This window comes from Barbatula barbatula, assembly GCF_947034865.1.
Source record: "Barbatula barbatula genome assembly, chromosome: 25".
NCBI lineage: Eukaryota > Metazoa > Chordata > Actinopteri > Cypriniformes > Nemacheilidae > Barbatula > Barbatula barbatula.
In genome coordinates this window covers 13,788,465-13,815,888 of record NC_136788.1, presented here as the reverse complement: position 1 = coordinate 13,815,888, position 27,424 = coordinate 13,788,465, and the positions used below count along the sequence as shown (strand labels likewise).

The window sequence follows — 27,424 nt, the reverse complement described above, 5'->3', positions numbered from 1 at the left end:
AGTGGACGGGAGCGAACCATCTGGAGGCAGCTGGAGGGGTGTCTGTTTACGCTTATTTGTAAGCATCTCACCTCATGCTTCACTGATGTGAGAACAGGGAGAAGACATGAGGGGTTTGGTTTTGCTGCGGAGGACAAGGATGAAAGTGAGATAAAGAACAAGAGACAAAACAAGAATAAGTGACACTGCGAAGATAAAATGAAGATTACATTTGCAAAAACAGATAACTCCATTTAAAAAGAAAATCTAAAATCATGTTTTTTACTTTGCATTCCAATATCCATCAAACTGCAGATGGGTTGAACTTGTTTTGACTAAATAATAAAAACACAATAAAACACAATAAAAACATGATTTTTGGACTAAATTTCAAACAGTTAGTCTATCTTTATTGCAAATAACCTCTTTGCCTATTCAAACTGTATTTTTTGACATTTGGTCTTAAGGTCTTTGACATGATGGCTAATTTGCGTAAAATAAGATTAACACGGGGCCTCATCCCCCAATTTTGAGTTTTTAGGTATTGAGGCTTTTATTTTGCATTGACGCCTTTGTATAACATCATTTTTTTATGTAATTAATGCATTTTAATTTCTATAAATCAAAGAATACATTTGATCATCATGGATCATGTAGCTTTTGGGACAGTTCGCCCAAAATAAAAAATTCTGTCATCTCTTACTCGCCCTCAGGTTGTTCCAAACCATTATAAATTCAGTTGTTCTGATGAACACAAAGAAAGAGATTTGTATGTCAGTTAATGTAAAATGTATTTTCTCTACTATGGCAGTAAATGGCGGGCAAGATTGGTTTGGTTACTGACATTCTTCCGAATATCTAAATACATCATGTATACAGGTTCGGAATGACCGGAGGAGGGTAAATGATGGCAGAATGAAATTTTTCTGGGTGAACTATCCCTTTTTGCTCAAAACATAATGAAGACCCCAGACTCAATAACCACAAGACAGGAGCTTGCTTTCAAACACTTTCATTAATTTCTCAATATATCTCAAAAAAAGAAACAGACCCCCAGGAGAAGTAACCAACCGAATGATAGAAGGAGAGAGAAAGAAACCAAAGAACTGGGCATGCTTGGGCATGCTATAGGCGCATAGGGTGACAATACATCCAGGTCAAACGGTACAAGAGCCGGCGATGAGGGTCTACTGCGTCATCTGTTTCGATGACCCGTCATAAACCCGTCACATACAGCCGTTGTGCTGTGTCCAAGTCACATGCGCTTTAGCCCAGTCAGGTGATCCGCTGGAGCCGGACCAAGAAACCCAAGTCGAGGTGAGCAAAAGTACGACTTGCTTTCCTTTACATCAGCGTAGGTCACCATTTGCACATTTCATTGTTTTTGCTCATATATTTTTCTTTTTCGGCTGGATAGAGAAACGGAGAAATACAGGGAAGGGAGGGCGGTGGACGAGTGAGTGGGATAGAAAAAGAGAGAGAGAGAGCACACAAATTGTGAATGAATCGTTGCCAGAGGAACATACTCAAGGGGAGAGAGTACAAGCCCATACACACATGCTATAAAAACATCTCAGAGTCTTGCGTTCTGATAGCTGGCTATAAAAATAAACAAACACCTCTCTTTGATTATTTGTTTCGGTTGTTGTATCGTCTTCGGATTTTGGGGCGGCTTCTGAGAATTTGAAGAGTTCTGTTTGGGGTTTTCTCCTTGACTGCGTTTCCATGTACGATCTTACACCGAATAAGCTTTCTGATCTGGTAACATCACGTCAGTGTCTTTTGAAAGAAAACAGTTCACCCAATGACGAAATTTACCTCAACTTTATCCCAGATGCGTGTCTCGCAACTAGCTGTCATATTTTCTGCTGCGTTCGAGACACCTTGGATTTAGGATAGTTCCCATCACAAGCAACCGGAAGTAACGCCTGGAGTAATATCAAAAGGATTAAGTAGCATTAAAACATTAATATTTGCTGATTATTTAGTAGTATTAAAACATTACAAGTATTTTTTAACAAAGAGCGCTGTTCTAGAAATTTTTTCTGGGTTAAGGTTGGAAATGTCCTAAATACACGGTGTCTCCAACGCAGCATTCCTCACAAGACACATAAGAACCAATTTGATCTTTGAATTAAATGCTCGGATGTGCTTGTTTTGATGATAGTTTCGCTAATAAGAAATAACTAAAAATAATGAATAAAAACACAAAAAATAAATGTACTTTATATATAAAGTAATAGCTTTTTATAAAGAATATATTTTATAAAGACAAATGTCTATAATGGAAAAAAGAAAGTTATGTTCATCTGGAATGGCATGAGGGTTAGTTTTGGGTGAACTATTTCTTAAAGATGAGTATTTTTATCAAACGTTATCAAAATGATTTTTTAATGTTACGCAAAGTTTTTATGCATGTAAACACTTTATAGTGACTGCCTTATAGTGCCTCTTTTTTATCGTAAACACTTTATAAAGAGCAGATTTTTATTGTACATGTAAACGCACTCATAGGCTCCACTCCGTGGAGTTTTTTAATATCGGCCAATAAAATAAAACGTTGAATTGGGATACACGAAATCCTTTCTTGCAGCTTTTAAGCCGCTTTCAAAACTCGCAGACTTTCCAGTACATTTTTCTCAGATATCTATACAAAACTAAAACTTACGTTTGCATGCAACTTTTTTTCTTTTACTTTTAGAAAAACAAGGCAGTCGGCATTTTTCAGACGTCTTGCAAAGAGCTAAAAAAGATTTTTTTGTTCCTTTTTATCAATAAATATTTGTTTTGAAAGCAGCAGTTGGGAAAAAACGTTAACAGTCTCTGAACGTCTGGTCAGGAACGCCAGCGTCACGCACGCAGCATGTGGCTTTCAGGGGTGCACGCTGAGGTCGACAGTAGTTCTCGTGATCTCATCAAAGTGGGCAGTTCTAAAGAGGATTGTAGTGATGATGGTAACGATGACCTCGCAGAATGTCATGTGTTACCCCATTTTCAAACAGATAACACGAACTATGGAGATCAGCTACGCTCTATATCGAGTGTATAACTGCGTACATGCAAAACCGGTTGTGTCCCGATTTAATCTGCCGAGAAAATGTTTTATGTGGAGCGAGATTAAGGATGAAGCCCTTTCAGATCATAGCATTTTTAGATCCTGGAATTTTTCCAAATGCATGTGGGTCAAATCCACCAGAGTGCATGTTGCGGATGCTGGGATGTCAGTGGTGCTGTGTCTTTGTAAATACTAAACACGTTGTTGTGCTTGTTTTAGCAGCATTGGCCAGATTCGACATTTGCAACGACTCGCAGATGAATTTGCGAGATCTGCCCCGACATGGTACAACTTGACATCAGAAAGGTTGGTAGCTCCTTTTTCAGATGCATTATAAAGCGATATCTAAAAATACTTTGTCATCTAGCAGAAGGTCCGGACCACCATGACATTCTCGGGATGCTGACGTACCACACAGGTGGGAAATGGAAGTGTGCAGGACATGCAAAGATCACTTGGTGTGTGCTTTTGATGAGTGACAGAAATGAGAATGTGAAGAAATGGAAGCGATGTTTGGGAGTGGCGCGCGAGGGAGGCGGGTGGGTATAGACAGGAGCCGTTTCCCATCCTTTTGAGACCTGTTGACATCATGTCCATGTTACTCTGCCGTCCCCTTCACCCTTAAGCCACCAACACCCAAATACAAACAAAACCCAAACGAAATAAAAAAGAAGCCACAAGCATCGTCAAGAAAAAGGCAAGTAATATGATATAAAAAAGAGAAACAAGTATTTTCATTCAGAACAGCATTAATGAGTGAGTGAATACATAGGTTAAAACTAGAAGTTCGAAAGGATGCGTTTAACTATTATCGAGTTAAAAAAAGAGAACAAATAACAAATGAAAACAAGAGCTCTTTGGGGACAGGAAAAGCAGACTGAACCGCTGAGCCCAGTTTTGTGTTGCCTTCCTCAGTTCTGTCATAACTTCATTAGAAGTAGTTGGTCGTTTGTTTAAAAAAGAAAACCGGTCAGGACCAGATATTGATTCGATAATAATGTATCTTAACACGAGAAACTGACGGCAATGAAGAGTTCAAATAAAAAAATGGACGAACAAAATGGCGACTCCAATGTTGAGCAAAATCACCATGACAACCAGAATTGAGTTGGATCCCTGTTGGGTGAGAAAGAGAAAAAGAAACCACGATCAAATCAGGATTTGCCAACACATTATTTTCCATACAGTATATATCAATGCACATATATGCGCTTGCTGATAATTGTTGTCTGCATGTGTCCTCTGTTTTGTTTAACAGGCTGTTTAATAAAGGATTTAAGCTAACCGGGTAAAACCGTGCTAAACAAGTTTGCACGAAGCAGGTCTACATCTCGGAAGCCTGTGTCATTAACAATTCATTCCATCCATAGATGCCGCGCTGGTCTTTGAATTGTATGTCAATGATGTTGTCATATTTTACAGAAAACACGTAGTTGTAAACTTCTGGATACAAGCATAATGTTGTGTTTCTTAATGGATTTCAATGGTTTGCTGTCTACCTGGAGTACAAACACATCATCAATGCACCTGGATAGTTTTTTAAGGTGTAGTTCACCCCAAAATGAAAATTTTGTCAATATTTACTCACCCTCAAGTTGTTCCAAACCTTTATACATTACTTTGTTCTGCTGAACACAAAAGACTGTTTATAACCACATTTACACGATGGACTACCATAGTAGGAAAGAAAACTACTATAGTAGTCAATAGTGGCCCAGATTTATTTGATTTCACACTTTCTTTATAATGACTTTGTGTGCAGAACAAAGACATGTATGCAGGTTTGGAACAATTTGGGGGTAAACTATCGCTTTAATATCAGAAAATAATGTTGTCATGAGAAATTGTGAAAACTCACCTGTCAAGCATTGAAATGGGTTAATATGAATGTTATTGTGCTTTTCTTCCCAAACACCTTTCATCGCATTGCGAAAAATTGCAATAATACCATGTATTTTATGTTTTTAGCTTTTCATATTATGTAAAAAGTGCTTTGGTTTCAGCAGCAAAATATCAAAATGTGGCCCAAACTTCTGGTAGACTGCTCCAAAGAATCTATATAACTGGTGAGTAGTTTTAATGTAATTTTAATATACAAAATATAAATTATCATTAATTAAATATAAGATAAATTGTTATATTATAACTAAACACAGTCCGGAAGTTAATTTGGCCCAGGCGCGTGTGTCCGATTAACCCGTCTATGAAAATAAAAATGTAACCAAAAAGTTTTTATTATAGATTTCAGCCTCCCTTTTTATGGTGTCAACAGGCCAAAGCATTTAATGTGACGTCCAATGACTCCATCTCTTATATAGAGTCCACCTTAGACCCCTAAGCGATTCTGTGGCTAAAAAAAACTTTAATTGGTCCTGAGAATTGATTAAAATACATTACAGGATCATTTCAGCACATTTAAGCTCTATTTGTGCTAACATAACTTGCATTAAATACCAAAACTGTAAATTCGCCCCACAATGGATTCAACTCTTTTAACGTAATACAGTTCTAAATTCACAGCATAACAAACCACATCTGCACACTCACAGAACCTGCATGATTATTCTCATCCCGCAGAGATACAGTGTTATACAGCGAGTGTTATCTGAATGGAGATGAGAGTCTGCTCTGCATTGTGTGAGCTCTTAAGAACCAGGTTTGTCGAGCTCTATTTTTAATTGATGGGCTCATGTAAGCGTGTCATGGAAGATGTTTACAACCACCGAGCGGTGGAACACGCACGCTGCACATGCAAGACGCATGTGAGTCATGAAATTAGGTTGTGACAAGCGAAGCGGACATAGCTGTGTTAAGACGTCGTCTTTGCACAATGAATCAGACCGAGCATACAGTATATCAAGTGATCACAGTCAGATCGTCGTTCTGTCAAACAAACTTATAGTTGGATAGTTGCGTGCTCTCCTGCGCCTGTTCTTTATCTCTCAGCGTACATGAATGTTTATGTTTATTGTATGTGTCTTGACGTTGTATAAATGAGGTTGACATGTGTTTCTTCATCAGTGCCCGTATGTGTTTCTGTTTCATGTTAACCTGTCTTCCAGGAGTCTGCTGCATTGCTCTGCGGCTACAAACATAAACCCCCTCCTTCCCGCTACTTGCTCCCGTCGTTTGATTGGCTGCAACCCGAGCAAGGCATAAGCTGTTCCCTAGCAACAGAGTGCGAGGCAGCCAATGTAGGGCTGCAGTGTGGAAGGAGCCACTTTGCCAATTTGCTGTTACCAAGGTGTTCCCAGTGCAGCGAGAGATCGCAGGGCGCTAGGATGTTGAATGGGATGGTTAAAAGTTTCGATATGTGTTTGAGCATGTTGTCAGTTTACATATTCCCTTAGGACCCAACACACATTTTAAGTCTTTATTTTGCCATACACAAAGGAGTGCTTAGAACGAAAACGTTTTAGAAGCACTGTTTTAAAGTACCGTCTCCATTAGTACATCACCAGTCAGTTTTGGTTTCATGTAGATTTTGAGGGCTAGGAATTGGTACAGAATTGGCACAAGCATTTTATTTTATTACCAAATGATGATTGAGCAAACACAGCTTGTTGCATCATCACTTACCGAGTTCACTTTGAGCTGAGACTGATTCCCGTCTTCGTTCTCTAGTGCAATAGGTGGGGATTTCTGTGGTGGTGAGAGCGTGAGGTCCCTACGGAGGGGCCGAGCATCTAGCTTTTCTCCCACACGTAGACTGTCCAACTTTTTCACAGAGTCGGGTACTGCCCCCTCCCGTGCCTCCCTTGGCCCCGAGGCATCCCGTTCCCGGTCTCGATTTTTACCCCGCCGCTGTAGCGTATGTGCGCGAGACTCCCACTCCTCCCCGTTCCCATAGGGCTTCTGGGAATTATGGGAGTCCATGGGCTGTAACGGCCTCATCTCCATTTCATAATTGCTTAGTTTCTCCTCGTCCTGTTCCAACAGGCGGGGGTGGGCTAAACTGTCCCCGTGTACCCGCTGTGAGGTCCAAGAAGCCGAGGGTCCGTCCGCTCTCCTGTCCCGTGGGATTTTGTGATTGGAGGAGCTGTGGTCTCGGGGCTTGTGATTGGAGTGCTTGTGACCATTGGCCCTTGCCACCCCAACTCGCACCTCGTCTTGCACCGAGGGGGTCGTGGAGCGGCTACTTCCCCGACTACCCCCTCTGCTGCTACCCCCACGAGAGGGACGCTTGTCCTCACCTGTCCCCCAGCTGTTCGCCCTTAGGTAATCTCCACCTCCGCTCGGACCACCGCCACCTCTCTCCTCCATCAGCACCTGGATCTCTTGGGTTCCTCCTCGTTCCTCGTCCACGGCGCTCTGTCGCAGGAAGCGGGCGTTTTTGGTGCGGTGGGAAGATTTGGTGGTCGGGCTTCTGGGAGGCGTGGAGGGCCGGCTGGTGGTGGGGCTAACGTCTGGGGTGAGGTCCGGGGGCGTGGAGCCCTTCATGTAGAGTTCTGTGCTATCTGCCGTTCCGCTGGAGATCACCTCCACGTCGTTCTCGCTGGAGTTTTGCTGCTTGGGTCGCTGGCACTCCACTCCTACTCAGAGACAGAGAGATGAGTCTAAGTTTTCATTTTAAAACATGTAGGCATGCCACACACTTATAAATTGCAGGAGCATTCATCTGTCTTAAACATAAATGAGTTAAATGAGTTACTAAATACAATACAGGATTTTTATATTTTATAGAACTTTCATAATTTCACATTTTACATCTGAATAATCTTTTTGCTTGGTAATAGGGCTATATTCAAAGTACTAGGAGGAATTACAATTGCAGTCACATTAACTAACATTAACAAAGATTCATTGCTAGTTTATGTTGGCTAATGCATTTGCTAATGTTAACAAATACAACCTTATTGTTCTTTCCATGAAACCGTAGGTCTGAATTGACATGGATAATCAAATATTGACAGAATTGTGATTTACTTATTTTGCAAAAGGATGCCTTTTAAACTCTTGACTGTTTAGGGCACATGGACTGTTCCTGATAGGTTGGGTTCACAGTAACTTATCAAAGCTTTTTATTTGGTTATCTCCTTTTGGAACCAAACTCTTCAAATAATATCTTTACTCCTACTGTAAACATAATTTGTTGGAAAATCCGTTCGACAAATCGGTTGCAAGCAAGTCCGAGCCACCTTCATACTCAGACATTTCTAAGGTCATCATCACATTCAAAACGACATAACATCATCATTTAGAAATATCAGCCCGTCCAGGTGGTCACATGCACTAATCCAGCCCAGCGTGTGTGCTTGTACCGCAGCTGTCCTGTAAAGGGCTGTTATGTGATTTTAATGGAATATGATCTGAGAGTATATGATTTGTGTACATGCTCGGCTCTGCCAATACGTGTGGGGGTGTGACAGCGACCAATTGTGCGACGGTGTATGTGTGTTTGTGCGACTGAATGTGGGTGGTGTGAATCTGCGTGTGTGGGTATTGTGTGTATGTGCGTGCATAAATATCGGCGTGTCGGCCTGCTCCGCGTGGGCTCTTCAGAAAGGTCAGAGCTGACCTCCTCTCATCTTCGTATTCCTTTTTCTATCACTCAATTCCCCCGCTTGGCACGGTAGGGGCATTGACCCCTGCAGCCAGGAACCCATTCGGCACCTACACGCACACAGGTACGCTTTCTCCCTATCTTCAATTCCTAGGTTATTATTGAAGAGATAGAGATAGTTCGCCCAAATATTTTTATTCTGTCATTATTTACTCACCCTCTTGTTATTTCAAACTTGACTATGACTTTCTTTCTTCTGTAGAACAAAAGAGAAGATATTTTGAAGAATGTTGGTAATAAAACATGGTGGTACCCATTCAGTTTTATTGTATGGACACAAAACCAATGCAAGTGGATGGCCGTTGTCAAGTTACCAACATTCTTTAAAATACCTTCTTTTCATGTAGACATACCTTCAGCGTAACAAATGATCTTTATATTTGCGTGCGTAAGGCAACAAGAGCCTTTCGAATGTCTTTCGAATCAATGGGGAGAGCATCCTCAGAGTTAGCCTGTTGAAGCGTTTAGCATTCGCAGCTAACTGGATAGCTCAGTCGTACAGTCAAACTATTTGAAGTCCCGGTTATTTTTAGCTTTCAGACTCGGCTGGTTGAACTTACTGTTTCCTCTGTGCTGGAATGAGGGAGAGAACTCTTTGGCGGTGATTCGGGCCAGCCTGCACTCTTCCTGGCCTTTCTGTGCTGCAGCCGTCGCAGCCTCTGCTTTCCCTCTTGCGTGAGCCGTTCTGAATATATGGTGTTCCAAGACGGACGTTTGCGAAGTGGAGGGAGAAGAGGAGAAGATGTGAAGGAAGAGACATGTTAGAAAGGTAAAAAACAATGAACAATGCATTGAAGCAGAAGTGTGTAATTCCTGCTCAATTCCAGACAAGTTGTTTTCCAACAAGCTTGCCCATTTAACGTTGTTTGTACCATAGACATGTATACATAGACGAGCTTTATGTAAGTTGTCCACCATATTGGAGCAGTCAAAATCGGTCTTTAAACACTCAAGAGCAAGTCGTCGGTCTCTGCAACCATAGTTACCCAAAAATGGCATCTACCAATTGAAATCTATAGGTATATAGTATCTAAAAAGACAGTCCGGCCTCATTGGTTGAGCCAAATTCCTTCACAATGCAATTGATAGCAGTAATTGTATAGCAAAAACTGTATACCATTAAGATGCTATCTTGAATGATTTATGAAGTTCTTTGACACATGAGGTAAACAGTGTCCATACTTAAACATGGTTTACCAAATCAAAAGACTAGTCATTTAATTTGTAAGGAACATGCTTCAACGCCTATCAAAATCTTGACACTCGGATATTCCAAGGGTTGGAGATAAATACAAGCTGAAGGCAAACAATTACACACCAATCACCCACCCTCACACAGACTCGCTCTCCCGGGACCCAACAGAGTCGTGCCTTTCTGACACTGTAATTCTCACTTGTTTTAACTGCGAAAACTTGCCAAGACTGAAAAGATCTGACTTTACTGATGTTTAAATTACCAAGTTAAAATGTAAATTGAATCTGCTGTCAACTATTTGCACTTTGCAACCTTTTTACAACGTTGCTGCCATATCAAACAAATTGCGAATTTGACAAAGAATCCATATACAATGGCATCCCAATTTCTGAGACCACAATAACATATGCTTAATGGTATAAATGTGCTAATTTGATAAGTGGCCAAGAAATGGACAGAATCCTAAATAGTTCATCAGAATGTATTTAAAAAAAATTATTTTACATTTTTTATTCACCCTCATGTCAGGTTAAACCAATTACTTTCTTTCTAAAGCAGAACACAAAAGAAGAGATTTTGAAGATTGTTGGTAACCATTTGGCCTCCATTGTACAGACACAAAACCACAGAGACATTTCTCAAAATATCTTTTTTGTGCTCCGCGGATAAAAAGTAATATATAGTTTAGGTTGTGAACACCATAAGAATGAAAAAAAGATGACAGAACAAGATGACAGAACTTTTCTTATTGGGTGAACTTTCCCTTTAAAGTTATATCATTGAGTTTGATACCAAATAGATCAATGTGCATCAGGTGGTCAGCGATGGGAGGTGAGGATGGGATTGTATCGCACCTCAAAAGACACTTGAATTTCTCTTCATGATGTAAACTTGCATCGTTTTGCCTTTTTCCTCAACAAAGCAGTACAACACACAAAAGTTCCCCAAGATTTCACATCTTCACCCCTAAGAACTTTAAACAGGGCTTGCTTTGGCTGCTAAATAATTCACTAAGGAAATCAATGTGGTCTGCGTGTCTGCGTTTCGGAAGTCAAGAACTAAGATGTCATCACGTTTTCATGTCTTTGCCGAAGAAGATGATGTATTTACAAAACGTGTTCTGTAGAGCAGTTTATCCGTTTAGGGCTACAGTAAAAACAACATGACATATTCCATGAAGACATACTTATGTATCCCCCAAGAAAACTACACACAGCACCTTTAAATAACACAATTTTATGTTTAAAACAGAGAAAAGTTATGGACTCCTGATTTAATGCTTCAAACAAACAAAAATCTGCAAATGAGGCATGAAAATGTATAATTCACTAAATCTCAATTTCACTTCGTAAATGTATATTTGTTTACTCAAGATGTACATTTATTTAATTTAGAAGACAAAAATTCTTGATTGGGACTTTCTTTGTGGTAAAATATATTAGTTTTGAACAGATTCATTTTACAATATGTGCTATTTGTAAACACAAGTCTGCTAACAATGAACAATTTATTTTCAGCATTTTTAATGCTTGTTAATGTTATTTCATGTCAATACAGTTATTCAATACGTTAGTTCATAATGCATTAACTAATGTTAACAGTGACAACGTTTGATTCGAATATTATATTAGTAAATACTTAAATTCACATAAATGTTAATTGCTCTATAAGTATTGTTAATGGTTAACTGATGCATAACGAACTGTTAACACCTTGTTGAAAAGTGTTACCATTGTTATTCATGAGGATTTATCATTAAGATGACCTGAACCCAAGTCATAAAGGCACCTCCCCTTTTTCTCCTAAGGTTATTTGCTTTTCTTATTTGTGCAGTGGCTGCCTTGGTGCAGCATTGCATGTCGATGCTCATCGATTGCACCCTCTTCCTCTCCGCTCGAGGCTATCTTCACCCAGCCAGCCAGCCAAACCAACCAAGCATATGTGTGAGGGAGATCTTTGGAGTGTATCTTTGTGTTTGTGCATGAGTTTAAACACATGAAGGGTTAACCGAGGTTATGCCATGTGCCGTAGTGGAGAGCGCGTGGGCACATGATCGTTTGTGTGTGTTTTAAGGTGCGCTACGACAAGGTAGATCGGATGAAGAGATCTTCGGATTGCATTCACCTCGTGCCTGTCGGTTGTCATGGCAATGGCAGAGGCGAGAAAGTGAGAGAGAGAATAAGATGGCGTGGGGTATATAAAGGACAAACAATTAGATAACAGAGGACAATGAGAGAGGATTGTGGGATGCGTCTGGAGGTGTTGAGAGTACAGTCAGAGATTGAGGGCTGGAAGTGAGAAAACATCCATTCAGTGATAGTGGGCCTAAGTGGCACGTATTCCTCACATACACACTGGATACTGATCCATAGGTGCTGTGTGCCTGGATCGAGTTGTTCTATTTATGTACTGCTGAACAGTGTTTCCACAGCACTTCTGTTTGAAACGGAAACGAATCATTGTTTGACAACTAGAATATCTCCCTCCAACTCCTTCCCCAGAATGAAAGGGATAGATCACATACAAATGAAAATCGTCACGTCATCATTTATTGACCTTTATTCCTGTATTACAAAGGAAGGGTGAAGTTTTGAAGAATATCCTGCATCTTTTTCCTCATAATGGAAGTGAATAGGGACTGGGGCTTTCTAGCTCGAAGGGGACATAAAACACAGAAAGGGTATTTATAAATGTGACTTGTGTGCTTCAATACAAGTCTTAAGCCTTACGGCAGCTTTGTGTGACGGGTTGTAAGCTATGATATTTTCTCAAATCACCTATTGTTGAAATTATAAAACGTTTGTACTCCATTTCAGGGCTTTGGTGGAATAAATGAAAAAATAGATATATTTACAATCCTCACGCAAAGCTGTCATATGGCTGAACACAGATAGAAGATAAAATGTTTACTCTTACGTTGCTTTTTTGTCTTTTTGGAGCATGAACCCTCCAGTCCCTATTCACCTCCATTATATGCAAGGCTCAGTACATTCTTCAAAAAATGCGTATTTTGTGTTCGAAAAAAACAACAACACGGCAATGGGCAAATGATAACAGAACACTTACATTAACACTCATTCACATTGATTCACACTCTCTTCCCATTCCTGCCTCTCGACACTTCCATCGCTGCCTTCCCTCTCTTTCATACACACATTCTCACACATCTCATTCACATTCTCCTTCTCTCTCGACTTCATTAAAAGCTCCCGCTCTCTCTTCCTTCACAAGATCACACATTCTATACACGGGGCTGTTCCGTGTTTCAACAAAACATTCAGTCACATGAAACGGGACAAATCATAGAATAAAGACATTCGTGTGGTTATGAAATATTTTTTGTAGAAGTCAATGTGCTTCGAACAAGAACATATAATAATAGTTAAATTCCTGGTGCAAAACTAAATGACCTGATCCAAAGACAGTGTGGTCTCTCTGTTTGTTCTATTTGTGGACAAATTGTGAGTCAAAAGCTCTGAGGTTCTAAATAATCTGGGTTTTTTTGGAGCAAGAAATGTCAACTATAATCATAAATTGACTTTGGGGACTAAATTAAATGTTACAAAATAGATCAAATGTTTTATTGTTAACGATCTTAATCTTTTTGACCCTTAAAGTCCCCCCCGTTGTCCACAACAATATTTGAAAGCGCCCCACACACATATTAAAATATTAAAACCAGGTATATTCACTATGAAATCATGAAATATTTTAAGACATCTTTCTTTCAAGTTTGTTGAGGTTAGGAACGAGTCTAGAGACATCATTAGAAAGAGAGAAATGAACTTTTGTACCAACAAAAGAAAAGAGATTACCAACAATAATCTTTCTGGAGAGGCTCACGTAAGTGTGCGGATGACTCGAGGTTTCTTCCGGTGTCTGTTCAACTGTGCAGGTGTATCGTCTGCTTTGACCATGATGACCCTGCGCGGCTAATCAGATTAGCTGTGATGTGATATTCTCAGTCGTTTAGATCTCCAATTGTCTATTCTGCTTCCTGTTGGAGTGCGTGCGCTTGCGTGTGTCTAATAACTCACCGGAAGTGAGTGATTTAAAGATCTGTGAGCGTCCATGTGTCGGCCTGTTCGGTGTTCAGAAGCTTGGCCCGTAGCCATGAAACCTGCAGGCCGTAAGCGCACCAAAGTGCTGCTTCTGAGGTGCATTTAGAGATGGCATTTGCATAGAACTCTTAAAGGCACAGCAGCAATGTTAAAGGCACTGGACGTTTCAATGTTTACATGTCCAGAGAGAGTGGTGGATTATGAATTTTGTTCAAAACATCTCAAATAAATGCTCACTCGCACCCACAACGATAATGAATGAGGAAGGTTTAAAAATCAATGATGAGACAGCCAAATCCATTTTATTTTAAAGGTCACACCCCTTTAAAATGTGAAACTACAGTGCTTGTGTAAAATGAACAGAGTAATCATCCATTAGTGTGAATGCTAATATTGTTATTGTTATGGTTATTTATAGTGCTTTTTTCGTGTTGTGAACAGGCCTTAACATACAAAATGTACATAAGATAAAAAATACATGTATGCATATAATGTACGAATGTAAAAAATTTTTTTTAGAAATAATGATTTCAAGGCAAAACATGAGATGTTGTGAGCAATACCAAGTGTGATATGAAATAAACCGACAGCTGATGAAACAGTTGCTGGTTTTAAGAAATACCTTAGCAAGTGCTGCAATATATTTTAATGTCTCTCATACTATTTCAATACTTACATTTCCTCAAAATTCACTTTCTAAAATGTAAATGTAAATGTAATAGTACGCATGTTTTACATCCTGGGAAATACTACTGTGTATTAGTATTGTGTGTATCGAGCTGAGAAGTTATTATGTGTTCCCTGTTTGTCTGACAGTAAAATGAGCAGTTTTCTAAGATAAAACATGGCTACTTTTCATCTCTACATGGTCACATGAGCGGAAAGCGGTCACAACGAGCTGACGGCTACAGTTAATGGGTCATGATTTCCTCCATCTGTGCAGATTGGGCACTGGTACAAACTCACATCAGTTCAGTATTATAAGTTCTTTTATGGGAATAGTCAAGGATGTTCTCGTCAGATTGACGCTGTTTTGGGTCATATCTGCACGGATGAATGGAAGGGGATGTGATGTTCAACCAAATTTGGTATCGGGTAATCAAATATTTCTAAATTATGCTTGGAGAAACCGCCTGCTCAGTAGGGAATAGGTCAGGAAGGAGTTGCAGAGAACTTTAAAGAGTTTTATAGCCTGAAACTGATGCTCCTCTCAGTCGACAAGAAACATTTTGGGTTATTTGAAAAGCATTTTAGGAATTCACCTCATAGTTATTATCACTATAAATTCCATATTTGGTCAGGAACAAATGTCAGTCGTGAATTTTTTTGAAGAATAATGACTTGTGATATAAATCATCATTTTTAAAGCTCTGCAATCTCATTGGTTGGTGTTTTGGCTCTGTGTATGTATTTATCTCTTCTGTGTGCAGTGCTAAGCTGTACTGATAGCTTCTTTCAGAATATAATGAGGTCAGTGGGATTTGTAAGTGGTGCTCTTAATATAGTACATGCATACCTATGCACGTTTGTACTGTATGTGTGCACACACGCAAACGTGCAGTCGCCATCAGTAGGTGGTCACACGTACACAAACACATATGTGCAAACACACGTTTGCCTAACATTTATGTACAGATCACTTGGATGCACAGCATATGTGAGGCAATATGATATGCTGAGTTTGAAAAGGATTGAGAGAGAGACAGAGAGATAGGCTAAACTGGATTTGTTCCAGTTCAGCCTGCCCTGCGAGTTGCCAACACTCTTGGCATAATGCGGATGCCTTTCTCGTTTGTCTTCATGCTTTGCTGTACATTTATTTTCCTTTGCTTTTTCTTCTGCTAAACTTTTCCAAACAACTAGACCTCCAGGACACGCTGGTGTCGCAATGGGGTACTGAAAGGATCTCATGTGGTTTTAAACCTGAATGCTGTTACTTTTTGCAAAATCACACTCCTCATGCAGTTGTTCGCCAATTTGACAATTATATAACCAATTCTGTAATTTTTAAAGATCCAATGTGTAAGAGATTCCATTCTTGATATCAAGAATTATAATTTTTACTACAAAAAATTTAATTGTTGATATAAAAAATTCACATCCTGAGAATGATTAAAAGCTAATTCGGCTTGCCGTAGGATAGAATGAGCCATTGGTTGCATTCCGTGGCCTCACCACTAAATGCCACTAAATTACATACACTGGACCTTTAAAGAAATTGGACAAACAAAGTTCAAGAGCCATCACGGCCTTGAAGTGATGCATAAAAAATAACACTATACGGTGTAGAACAACATATTCCAAGTTGTTTTGGGTGATCTATTCCATACATAACACACTCACAGACACGCAGGCACTAACTGCACCATGCAATTTATGACTATGTCATTTCACATGTCCTTGTTATTGATTGTGCCACTATTGCTCTGCATCGATACAGACATCAGTCTGTTCACTGATACACCCAGAATCTACATGACTCTCATTAAGTGGACTTATGTATTCTCTCTCTTCACCGAGACGAACACAAATCATTCATGTTTCCTTAGCAACCACGCCACAAAGCATCGCTAGCAAAGCCCATTTAACAAGTCCAAAGCAAACGCTAGACATATGGCCCTACTTTTGCATGCTCCATAAACAAACAACGAGAGAAACAGAGAGGATATATTTTGTTGAGTGATGTCAACAAGTTGGTTTCAGCTCTTGTGTGAATGTGCATTGACTGGATATTTGAAGGAAAAAGCTATGTCAGAAATCTGCAAACAGGGTGGAAGTTTAGTATAAGTATACAAGTAGTAAGCGGTTCTTTTGATGGTCTTAGACTGGTCTAAATGGTCTTCAAGCTTGGCCAATAAAAAGTGGCCAAAATCTCCTTAAATACCCAGCGTTTTTTTAGAAATAATATTTTATCAGCTTTGATTGGACGGACAAATCACCCACCCTGGCCTATGCATGGCTTCCCCTCCAGGACGCCAAAATATCAGAGGTATGTTGCGTAAAATGTTGCGAGAGTATTACTTTTGCTCCAACCACAATAAGAGAATCTTACTGAATCTTACCTTGACACTGCGATTTCCGACTTCTGCTTCGCAATGTCTGCCGCCTTGTCTGCCGCTTCCACCGCTCTGTCCACTTTCTCTCTGATCTTGCTGGCACGTAGTGGGATCAGGTTCTTGCGTTTGCCACTAACAAGCACATTCTGTTTGTATTTTCCCTCCTCTTTAGTGCCGTCTGGAAAGGTGGTGCATCCATACCCGTGCCTCTTGTTGCCAAGCCACTCGCCCTGGTACTGCAATCCGTCCGATCGCCGGCTCAACCCGCAGCCCGTCCTCTTGTCGTTCTTCCATTCGCCGGCGTAACTCTCGGTTGTAGTGGCGTCCACGTCGTCATCCCCCACCGGCAGCTCGCTCTCCCCCTCTCCCAGGCTGATTGTGGAGTTGATGTCGGATGCCGCGGAGCTGACCGTGCTCATGCCCGCTTCACTCCGGAAGGAACTCTGCTTGCTTCTCTGGCTGGCCAGTGAGCTTTTGGACTCGGATTTGCGCAGCTTGAGGCCACTTAAAAGTGAGCGACGGAAAAGACCCTTCTTTTTGTTTTTTAACAGCTCTGCTTCACTGTGGGCCGTCAGAACGAAGCCCCCGCGGGACACGGCAGGGCTGCCCCCCACTAGGACGCCTCCGGCCCCAACGCCAGCCACGGGCGGTCGGTCGCCGGTCAGCAGCGCTGTGCCGTTACTGTGCTCGGAGCGTAGGGAGTTTATGGAGGTACGGAGAGGTGAACGGATGACGGCCGCCATGCCGTACGGGACGCTCTGCCGTACGCCGTATCCGTGCCGCATTCCGCCCACCCATTGGCCTTGGTATGTACCTGCAGTAAGAAGCAAAAAGTAAGAAAATAACTTTAGACAGTTACACCATGAATCACCAATCTACACAATAAACAAAGAATGAAGATTGCTGTTCTGTTGCAGGATTTTGCAGAACTGCAGATGTAAAACCCAGAGTCTGCTGCACTAAGGTTTCTCAAGAGTTTGGATAGTCGCCTCATGAATTCAGCTGGTTCTCTTCGGTTTCTCTCTGACAGTTTTGTGAAAAGCATTGGATAAAGAAAAATTTACCACTCAGACTGGTCTTTTAGTAGCCGAGGTAACAAGGATGAATTTTGGTCTCGGGATGTCAGATGGTCTCAGATGGCAATGAAAGAACTTATAGACCTAAAGAGTCTGAGGTAAAGTTACTGTAAACGTAAGACATCAGATATGTTTTAATCAGACATACGTTTTGAATTTCAGTTGAATGGGAGCAAATCTCATCATGTTTTGTTTGTACCGTTTACTCTTTACATTTGGAAAAGGTGTGTAGTGCAAATAATAATAATCCCTGTGAGCTCATTAAATTGCTTTGCTTATTTTTTATATGACCCACCCATATTTTATCGATCAACTCATTTATGTTATTAGTTAAAGCTCAAGTATTTCTTACAGTACAGTAGTACAGCATGATTACAGCTGTTATAACTTGTAACATTGCCATCAGCGTAGCCAACATCATCCATTGCCAACCACAGGAAGTGCCATAATGACCATAGCGGGAGAAGTGCTTTTGGCAGCCATGATTTCTAGACCCAACTCCATTACTTCCCTTATTGTGATGGAGCCTCAGGGGACCAAGTGTTCATCTCATCTATCTTCATGTCCATGAGGTATTGCAATGTCCGTCACTTTAGCCGCCAGCAGCGTTATTTATTGGGGACTGTGCCAACAAAATAATGGAATGTTGCGTTCTGTAACATTTCCTTTACGAAGCAGGCAGTCTGATCTTTCTGTCAATGGTGTTGATGGATCAACATCTTGGATCTTTCATTAAGCGACATGGCTGACCAATAACCATAATGTCCCCGAAGTCGATGAGAACCACACTTTAATCTCAAACTGGTGTCACTGGTAGAAAAGTTTTCTTCTTGTTTGAAAAAAACTGATTGGTTGGTTGTCACTGTATATAGGCCTCTCTCCATGGTGCTGAAATCTGGGACAACGTTCTCTCTTTCTCATATACACACTGAGAAGGTTTATACACACCCAGCAAGGATCTTTGAGCCTGACTCACTCGTATTAGAGATCCACCTGATCTGTCCTACACTTTTTCCCGCTTTGTGAGATCACCTGTGATGCAACCGCTATCCCTATATGTAGATGATTCATCCTGGCTAACATTCTAGAACGTGCCTACACATGCAGAGCTCGCTGTGCTACTTCCGCTATCTCACCATCTCTCCCAACTCTTATTCAGCCTTGTCCTCTTTTCTTCTCCCACGTCCTTGTTTTCTCTTCTTGTTTGTACTATACAAGTAAAGGTTTAGGGTCACTTAGTGAACTCTCTATAAGTAAGTCTCTAAATAACAAAGATGTAAGGAATTGGTATATAAAAAATACCATCTTCAATGTAGTTACCCTTGGCCTAGAACTGTCAAAAACTTACTCTTGGCATTTTGTCATGCAGCTTCTTGAGGTCTCACCATGAGATGATTTTTAAACAGTATTGATGGAATTCCTATGTTGTGCTCTTAATTGAGGCTTTTTCTTCACTATATGGTCCAAGTCATCTACAGGATTTAAAAAAACGTGATTATAATTTTGAAAATAAACAATAATTTTATTTTTCTTTAGATAATTCATTTAGTTTGCCTCAGATCAAAAAGAAATTTGTTTTATTCAAGTAACCCTAAATGTTTGAACAGTAGTGTACACACATTCAGCCATACGAACGCCCCCATTCCCTCTGTCTGTATTGATCTCTGTGGGTTGGCATGTCAGCGAGGGCTGCTGGATGGCTCGATGGGGCTGGAGCCGTGCTTGGTGGATTTTCCCAGCACCCACTTCAATTTACACACTCTCCTGGCTCTCAAACAGCTTTGCCACCATCCCTCTCCATTCACCCATCCATCTATCTACAGTATATCTGTGTTTTAGAAACGTATTCAACTGTTATAGAGTATTTCATTACTACACATTACCCTTGTTTTCCAAGAGTGCCATTGTGTTTCTCATGGGCTTTTAATGAGGAATTCAGACTTGATAAAAATTAATTATATCAAGAGAACACGATATAGGAAGTGAGTAAGTGCTGCTGTTGGGAGTGAGAACAGACACTGACATATTTTCACAGGTCTACACTCTTGTCATTCTGATGCTGTGCTCTGCAGAGGACGACAGTTGGCCAACATCTCACTGATGCACACTTATGACATATTGTCAGGCAGCATCTGTGTGATATGTAGATCAAACGCAGGCATAAACTGATGGGATTAGCTTGGAAATTCGCACACACCAACACATATAAGTCAGCGTGTTAGACAGAGTCCTTTCATACAAACACACACACATGCTTACATTATTAAACACTGCATGCTTATGCTCGGGGGGTTGCTGATATATTGGTTTAAAGGTTTTGTGTGATTTTGCTGCAATTGAAAGAAGAATGAGAACGAGAATGAGAAAGTTCTGTTCTTGAGACCAACAAAAGATTTTGAGTTCTTTTTAAGATGTAAACATTAATGTAACTTGGATACGCAAAAACGAAAATCTTAGTAGAAAGCCTTTGCAGACTACAAAAATTGTGTTTACCTTAACTTATATACTTAACAAAGGACAAATCTAATAGATAAAAGCATTAAATGTATTATATAATAAGAGGGAATTTTATTATAATGCAATGCCAGACCTTTCAGAATAAAGGCTTTCTGACAGTCATATAAAAGTGCTGACGTCTGTAGTGTTCTGATGGATGGGCTCAGTGTTAGCGCCGACACGAGACTAAGCATTCAGCTCGGAGTCTAGCAGTCTGAGGACAAGTTCCGCCCACAGGCTGAAACGAGTGGTTTTATTCATTACGACTTCCTGTTTCAAGTATGTGAAGGGGGAACTTGTCCTTGCTTGGCCTTTAGACTGCTCTATGTACCTTGATGGCCCCGGGCAGACACCGAAAGTCACAGTAATTGAAGTTAATACTCACAATGTTTTTTTTACGCCGTTCTTAAGGGCAACAATATGCAAGATTAATAAGGCAGGTAACTGTTTAAATTATAGCATAGTGTATATAAATGTATATATCTACTAAATGAAAAATATAGAGTATTAAAATACAATTTCAAAGACCCTTTTCAGTTGTTTTCTGAATGAAGATTAACTGTATATTTATGTGTATAGGTTAAAAAACATTTTGTTCTGTGAACTAACAAAACGTCTGCTAGCTTTCAAATAAAAATATAGTTTCTAATTGCATTTATTTGCAGAAAATGAAAACTGGAAAAACAAGTCAAACTGTATTTATTTGGTGGTTTCTTTATTAAACTACAAAATATATATAAAAAACAAAATGGCTTCTTCAGGCCAAATTCAGTATCTAGTGTGGTTTTTCTTGGCACTAGGCACGTCTTGAACTTTTTTGGGGAAAATGTCCTCAAGTCATTAGATTAGATTTAGAAATTTCAGAATTTCTTTCCATTAAGGTTTAAGAGAGCCAGGTTTCTACATTTGCTGAAGTGTATGGTGAGGTCACACTAAATACTTGCTACTTTAGCTTATAGAAACTGCTTTTTATCTTTTGTGATGTCTGGTTGAATTCTAATAAACAGACTGATAAATAATTATATGTGGTCGCAAAATTAAAACTGGCCTAATACTTGGACAGTGCTGTATATTATGGATTTAAAGTAGTAGTTCACTTTCAAAGTGAAAATTCTGTGATCATGTGCATACCCTCTTGTAATTTCAGACCTATATGACTTTCTTTCATTCAACACAAAATAAGACATTTTTAAACATCACAGCCCCCTATTCACTTCTATTGTAAGCAAGGTGAACTACTCCTTTAAAAGTGTCTCTTGTTTTCACAGTGATGTCAGAAAAGGGAGCGAAGTGAAATCTCTTATGGCACAAACACATGCAAACCGACGGGCCGTGGATAATCCTGCATGTAACCATAGGAACTTCTCATTAAATCCCATTAATATGTAAACAGCGTGACAGACCTAAAAAGGCAATTTGTTAGATATTGCAGCCAATTCTCCTGTATTACTATGATATCGTGGGAAAGCTCTCTCAGGCGTATAGAAAGAGAGAGAGAGAGAGAGAGAGATAGAGAACAGTCACGACACTGGCGCGCTGCTGGCGCTCTCCGTGGTTCTGAAGATTAGAGTAGGAGTTTTGGCGGTCTGTTTCGGGTGGGTTTTACATTCTCTGGAGACTCATTTTCATATCTGTAGTGGACATTCATTTTTTGCTAACACCCATGAGAACATGCATGTCACTATTTGAAATCTTCGGTGTGTCTTGAAGACATCCCAACTCTGAAAATTAAAGCTTACCAAATGTAGCCTATATTTGTAAAAATGATCAGTATTTTACATTACATTTACATTCAGTCATTTAGCAGACGCTTTTATCCAAAGCGACTTACAAATGAGGTAAGCAATGAAAGCAATTGGCACAACATAAGGACAACGACAAGCATCAGCGCCATAAAACTGGTCTTCCTCAGTATACATAGCTACGTTTTTTTTTTATTAAGGATAGAAAGAGTAGAAAAGAGATAGAAGTCCGAACTAATCGGTCAGGTGCTGACGGAAGAGATGTGTTTTCAGCCGATTCTAAAAGAAGACGTTTAGAATCTGCTGATCGTGTTGCAGCGGGCAGATCATTCTACAATGATGGAATAGATCCAGGGAAGATACGTGAGAGTGATTTTTTCCCTTTTTGAAATGACACTACAATACATCATTCATTTGTAGAGTGTAGGGAACTGGCCGGTACATAAGTCTGTATTAGCGAGTGAAGATAAGGGGGTGCCGAACCCGTGGTGGTCTTGTAGGCCAAGAGCTTTGAATTTGATGCAAACGACTACAGGGAGCCAATGCAATGTAACATCTGTAGAGGTTTGGTTTTGAAGGCTGGAAGTCCATTGCAATAGCCCAGTCTGGACAGGACAAGAGCCCGGACTGGGGCTCGCGTAGCATGCTCGGACAGGAAAGGTCTAATTTTCCTAATGTTGTAGAGGATGAATCTACAGGACCGGTTGGTGCTGGCAACATGATCCGTGAAGTTAAGCCGATCTATGTACAGAGTACATTTTAATGATGAGTATACTGCTATTGTGTTTTCAGATGACCTAAGACCACCGCTCTTCTGCGAGCAATAGCCTTGCGTATTGACAAAATAAAGAAGCCATGCTTTCTGTGAATGTAGACGTTAATATAAATCATATATAAATGTAACCGAACCATCTGCAAAAAGAGAAAATATGTCGTATATTTCGTAACATCTCATCTTTGTAAGCGTTCTACATTGCAGCAGTATTGGTTTGCACGAGCTTTGGACGTCTCACATGGTGTTTATGTGATAAGTTGTCCTGTATTGGCTTTCTATGAGTCCTGCAACCCACATGTCAAAACTAATTGGCTTGCGTTTCTGCCGGAGGCCTGTGAGATGCATTGTGTAACGCACAGAACGGAAACGGTTAATGCGGAAAGATCAAAGACGTGGAAACATCACAGGGCAGATTTAATCACGCGCCTTCCCGCGGGCTGAATTTATAATCGGTTCTTTAACAACGCGCACTGCTCTGTTTCGAGGTTGAACGCGTCTTGTTTCCGCATTTTCGTTTCACGATGCGTCTAGAGTAATGTCAGTATTCATTTATGATCTGAATATCAAACAATACGAAAAGGAGGCAGAAAGTGTGTTTGGATCGGCTCTTCCATGAATTATTAATGTCTGTCTTTTTTCCACCAAGTCAGCAATTGCACCGCAGTGTAATTGTTGCGTGTGTGGATGGGGACAGGGTCTGCACATCTGTCCTCCGGGCTCATTGCTAGTGGCTCTAAATCCAGAGACAGGTGTTTGTAGCCATAGATGGACTGAACAGAAGATCTCTCATCCATAACCAACTCTAAACTAATGGCCTTCTTAGCTAATATAAACTATTCATTGGCCATTCATCATAGCTGGGGAGCTAACAGCTCGTTCTGCACACAAACAATGCCATAAATAGTCTGTGTGTATGGAGCACAGCTATTGCGAATATGGCCCTACAAATAAAGCTACACTTAAACCTAAATCTCTCAGTAAGCCTACAGGCTGTTATCCGGTTGAGGGGATTTCGGTTTGACTTTTTTCAATGTTATGTCGGTGACGTCTATCGAAAATGGAAAACATTTTAGGATTATCAACGAGATGAAATCGCACGGGGAGTCTGTTTGAACCCCATCTCTGATAAACATCTTTGTTTGATTTTATTGTTGGGCTAGCTGTGTCATTTCGATTTGCTTTTGAGTAAAGCAGAGTGGCACTTTTTAGAGGCCACATTGATCAGCATTTACAGTATGTCTTAGTCATACAGGAGTGCTGGGAATTGCTGTTTATATAAGCCACATAGTGGACATGATGCTATTGCTGGCATTGGACAAAACAGAGCTTCCACACTGATGGATGCGAGTACTTAAAGGGATAAAAAAGCTGTTATCATTTGTTGACCCTCATGTGGTTTAAAATCTGTATTTGGTTCTTCTGTAGAACATCAAAGAAGGTACTTGGAGAAATGTCTCCGTGGTTTTGTGTTTATACAATGGAAGTCAATGGAATAAAATGTTGTTTGGTTACCGACGTTCTTCAAAATGTCTTCTTTTGTGTTCTGCAGATGTAAAAAAGTAATACAGGTTTAGAATGACATGAGGGTGAGTAAATGATGACAAATAATTTGGGTGAACTATCCTTTTACCTCTCTGTATCATTGGGGTTACATCAGAACCTGCACATTTTATTTTATTTGTGTGATGCCATTCTCTGTAGAAACATAATCCCTAAAGTAGTGATGGAAGGCTATAACATGCCACGTCATGTTATTGAACTAAAGACTATGGCATGTGAACAACTTAAATATTACATTCAAATATAAATCATAGCAATCCAAATGTGCCAATGCTGTATACATTTTAATATATACATATAAATATATTTCAATAAAGTATTCATATTTGATCTCTTTACACCAGTCATCCGTCGGTGTGGTGGGGGAATTCAGGTCATAATGCTTAAATGTGTGTCAGCTGTATTCTGCTCAGACATAGCCGATAATGGCACTTAAACCTTTCTGTGGCCCTATCAACATTCTTTATGTCAACCTTCTTTTATGTATAGATATTTTCCTAAATATCTGTGTTTTTTTGACTGCATACTGTGGTTGAGATTAAGTGGCCCAGATTAGCAGCAAAGTAAGTAAACACCATTAGCGAGTCAGCCAGCCAATCACAACGGCGACCATAGAGTCTCTGGTGACACTCTGACCTGCCACCAAAGTCTGCGTGCGTTTCCAGAGCAACTTGCTGTATAGACACACAGGCAACACTTCCACGGTCGAGGGAGATTGCGAAAATTAAACAAAGAGAAAAGAGACACCCTCAATTTAAAACAAACATTTGCTCTCTATGTGCTATGTTCATGTCCATTGCTCTCTGTCACTTTTCTGGCCTTCCTTTGTTAAAGGTTCACACCAAAGTAAAAATTATTTCATCCTTTAATTCATTTCATTCCAACTGAATTTCTTTCATTTGCAGAACACAAAAGAAAACATTTTGTTGAACGTTGGTCACCAAACAACATTGGACCCTGATTGACTTTCATTATATGGACAATAATATGTTGAATACATTCTTTTTGTGAAATACTCCTTTTTTACGTTAGTTTTGACAGGGTTCATTTTCACTGACCCCAGCACAGGACACCAGAAAGCATTGGGGGAGGTTCTGGTATTTTGTCAAAATGCTTTTTCAAGAAGTGCAAGTTGATGAAATCTCTAACTCTTTCTCTCCCTCTCTCTAGATCTCCAAATAGCCTTGATTTCATCCTCCAAATTGATCTCCTCTGGAGAACGGAGGAAATAGCTTGTCCAAATGATGAAGGGAAGAGGGTGAAAAACAGAGGCTACAAGTCATAAAGTGATGGGTGGTGAAAAATGGAAATTACAGGGTATCCTAGAGGTATCTCATTTTAGTCCGCGTTTCTGCTGTTTCAGGGGATTTGGACGGCATATATTAAGTATTACTCAATGTAACTCAACGTGTAAACTTTAGCCCAACAAGTTAAGTAAAATCTTACCTCCATCAGAGTACGTCTCTGTTCCATATCCATCCTGTAGTCCGTTGTTCCACGTACCCTCGTACTTGCCACTTGTTCCCGTGCTCTCCCGCACACCATAGCGTCCCTTAAATCCATGTGTCCACTCACCTTTATAAACCCACTTGCCCTTGTTTTCAACTCCAATGCCATGCCGCTTGCCTTGCGCCCATGTCCCTTGATAGGTGTTCCCACTGGGCCAGGTATAGACGCCCACCACCTCAAAGCCGTGGCTCCACGAGCCCGCATACTCGCCTTGGCCCTTTGGTCCCGTGCAAATGCCATGGCCGTGGGCCTTTCCCTCTTCCCACCCTCCACAGTATGATCCCCCATCATCAAAGTTGAACCTGCCCCCAGTGGACATGCATGAAATAGGTTTTGGCAAATACCCCAAACCTCAAAAAGAAAAGAAAAAGAAGAACGACCGAAAAAAACGCAGACTTGGAAACAGGGCCAGGGTGTAACAACAGACCTGTAACAACTCCCGGTGGTAGAAAACAATTGAAAAAGTTAAAAGAAAGAAAAAAGAGAAGCCCTCCTGGGCAGTAGTCCCCTCCTGTCAACCCAGGCAGGAGCAGATTTCGCCCTCTCAGACCATCCTCCTTCAGGAGTGGAGCTTGTTATTCACGGATTGCTCTCTTGCGGCTGCTTCTCGGTGATGAAAGTGGGCCCACGCCAGCCATGCGCCTTATCGTACCGTTACCAACGCAGCAACAATTTTCGCTTTTGGTACTCCGGCCCCCTCCTTGTTCCTGCCTCCACAGGGGCACCCTGTGCCAGCACACCTACCCTGACTCCTCGCTGGGGCTTTGAACTGTCTCACTTTCCCCTCCCTGTTGTTAAGACCACCAGGCTCCACCTAGAAACATGCAAGTCCTCAGAGTGACGGCCGATAGATGAAGCAGTCAGGTAGCATTTACAGACGTATCCCCTCTGTCGGGAGCTCGCTCTCTGTTGTAACACATCCACCCAACATGCTGATGCCACGCAGGGAAGCCGAGTGCAAGAAAAAACTGCGATATATTCTGCAAGGTTCAGTCTCCATCAGCTAGCAGCAATGCAGTCTATCGCATGCATCTGTACGCACACTCTCACCAGCACAGGATGAGCGCACAGCTTGATCGCAAGCAAATGTGATTAATTCCTTATCAGGGCACTCTTTCGTCGTTCTCTCTCCTTTCCTCTTTGCTCTCCTACAGCTATGTAATAATCCTCTCTGGTTTGCGTTCAAGCTTGAAAACGAGACTCATTGTTCTTGATTTACCTTCCTTGAGTCAAGCACGTTGTTGGAATGATTTTCGTGAGTCGTGGATTGTCATTTCTCCGTCATCATCTTATTTCCCCATATGCGTGGATGTCTCTCTCTCACCCTCTCTCTCTTACACTGGTGTCTCTCAAATCT

The 27,424-nt window shown here is 40.7% G+C and overlaps 1 protein-coding gene across 1 annotated transcript; it reads right to left on the bottom strand.

The window, feature by feature from the left end:
* Positions 1 to 977: 977 nt before the first annotated feature.
* Positions 978 to 27,424, bottom strand: jph3b (junctophilin 3b). Its single transcript, XM_079450212.1, has 5 exons — positions 26,005 to 27,424; positions 16,916 to 17,723; positions 9,158 to 9,282; positions 6,614 to 7,566; positions 978 to 4,150 (listed from the first exon to the last, which is right to left on the bottom strand). The coding sequence occupies exons 1-5, from the start codon at positions 26,384 to 26,386 to the stop codon at positions 4,070 to 4,072; spliced, it is 2,349 nt and encodes a 782-aa protein (XP_079306338.1). The 5' UTR covers positions 26,387 to 27,424; the 3' UTR covers positions 978 to 4,069.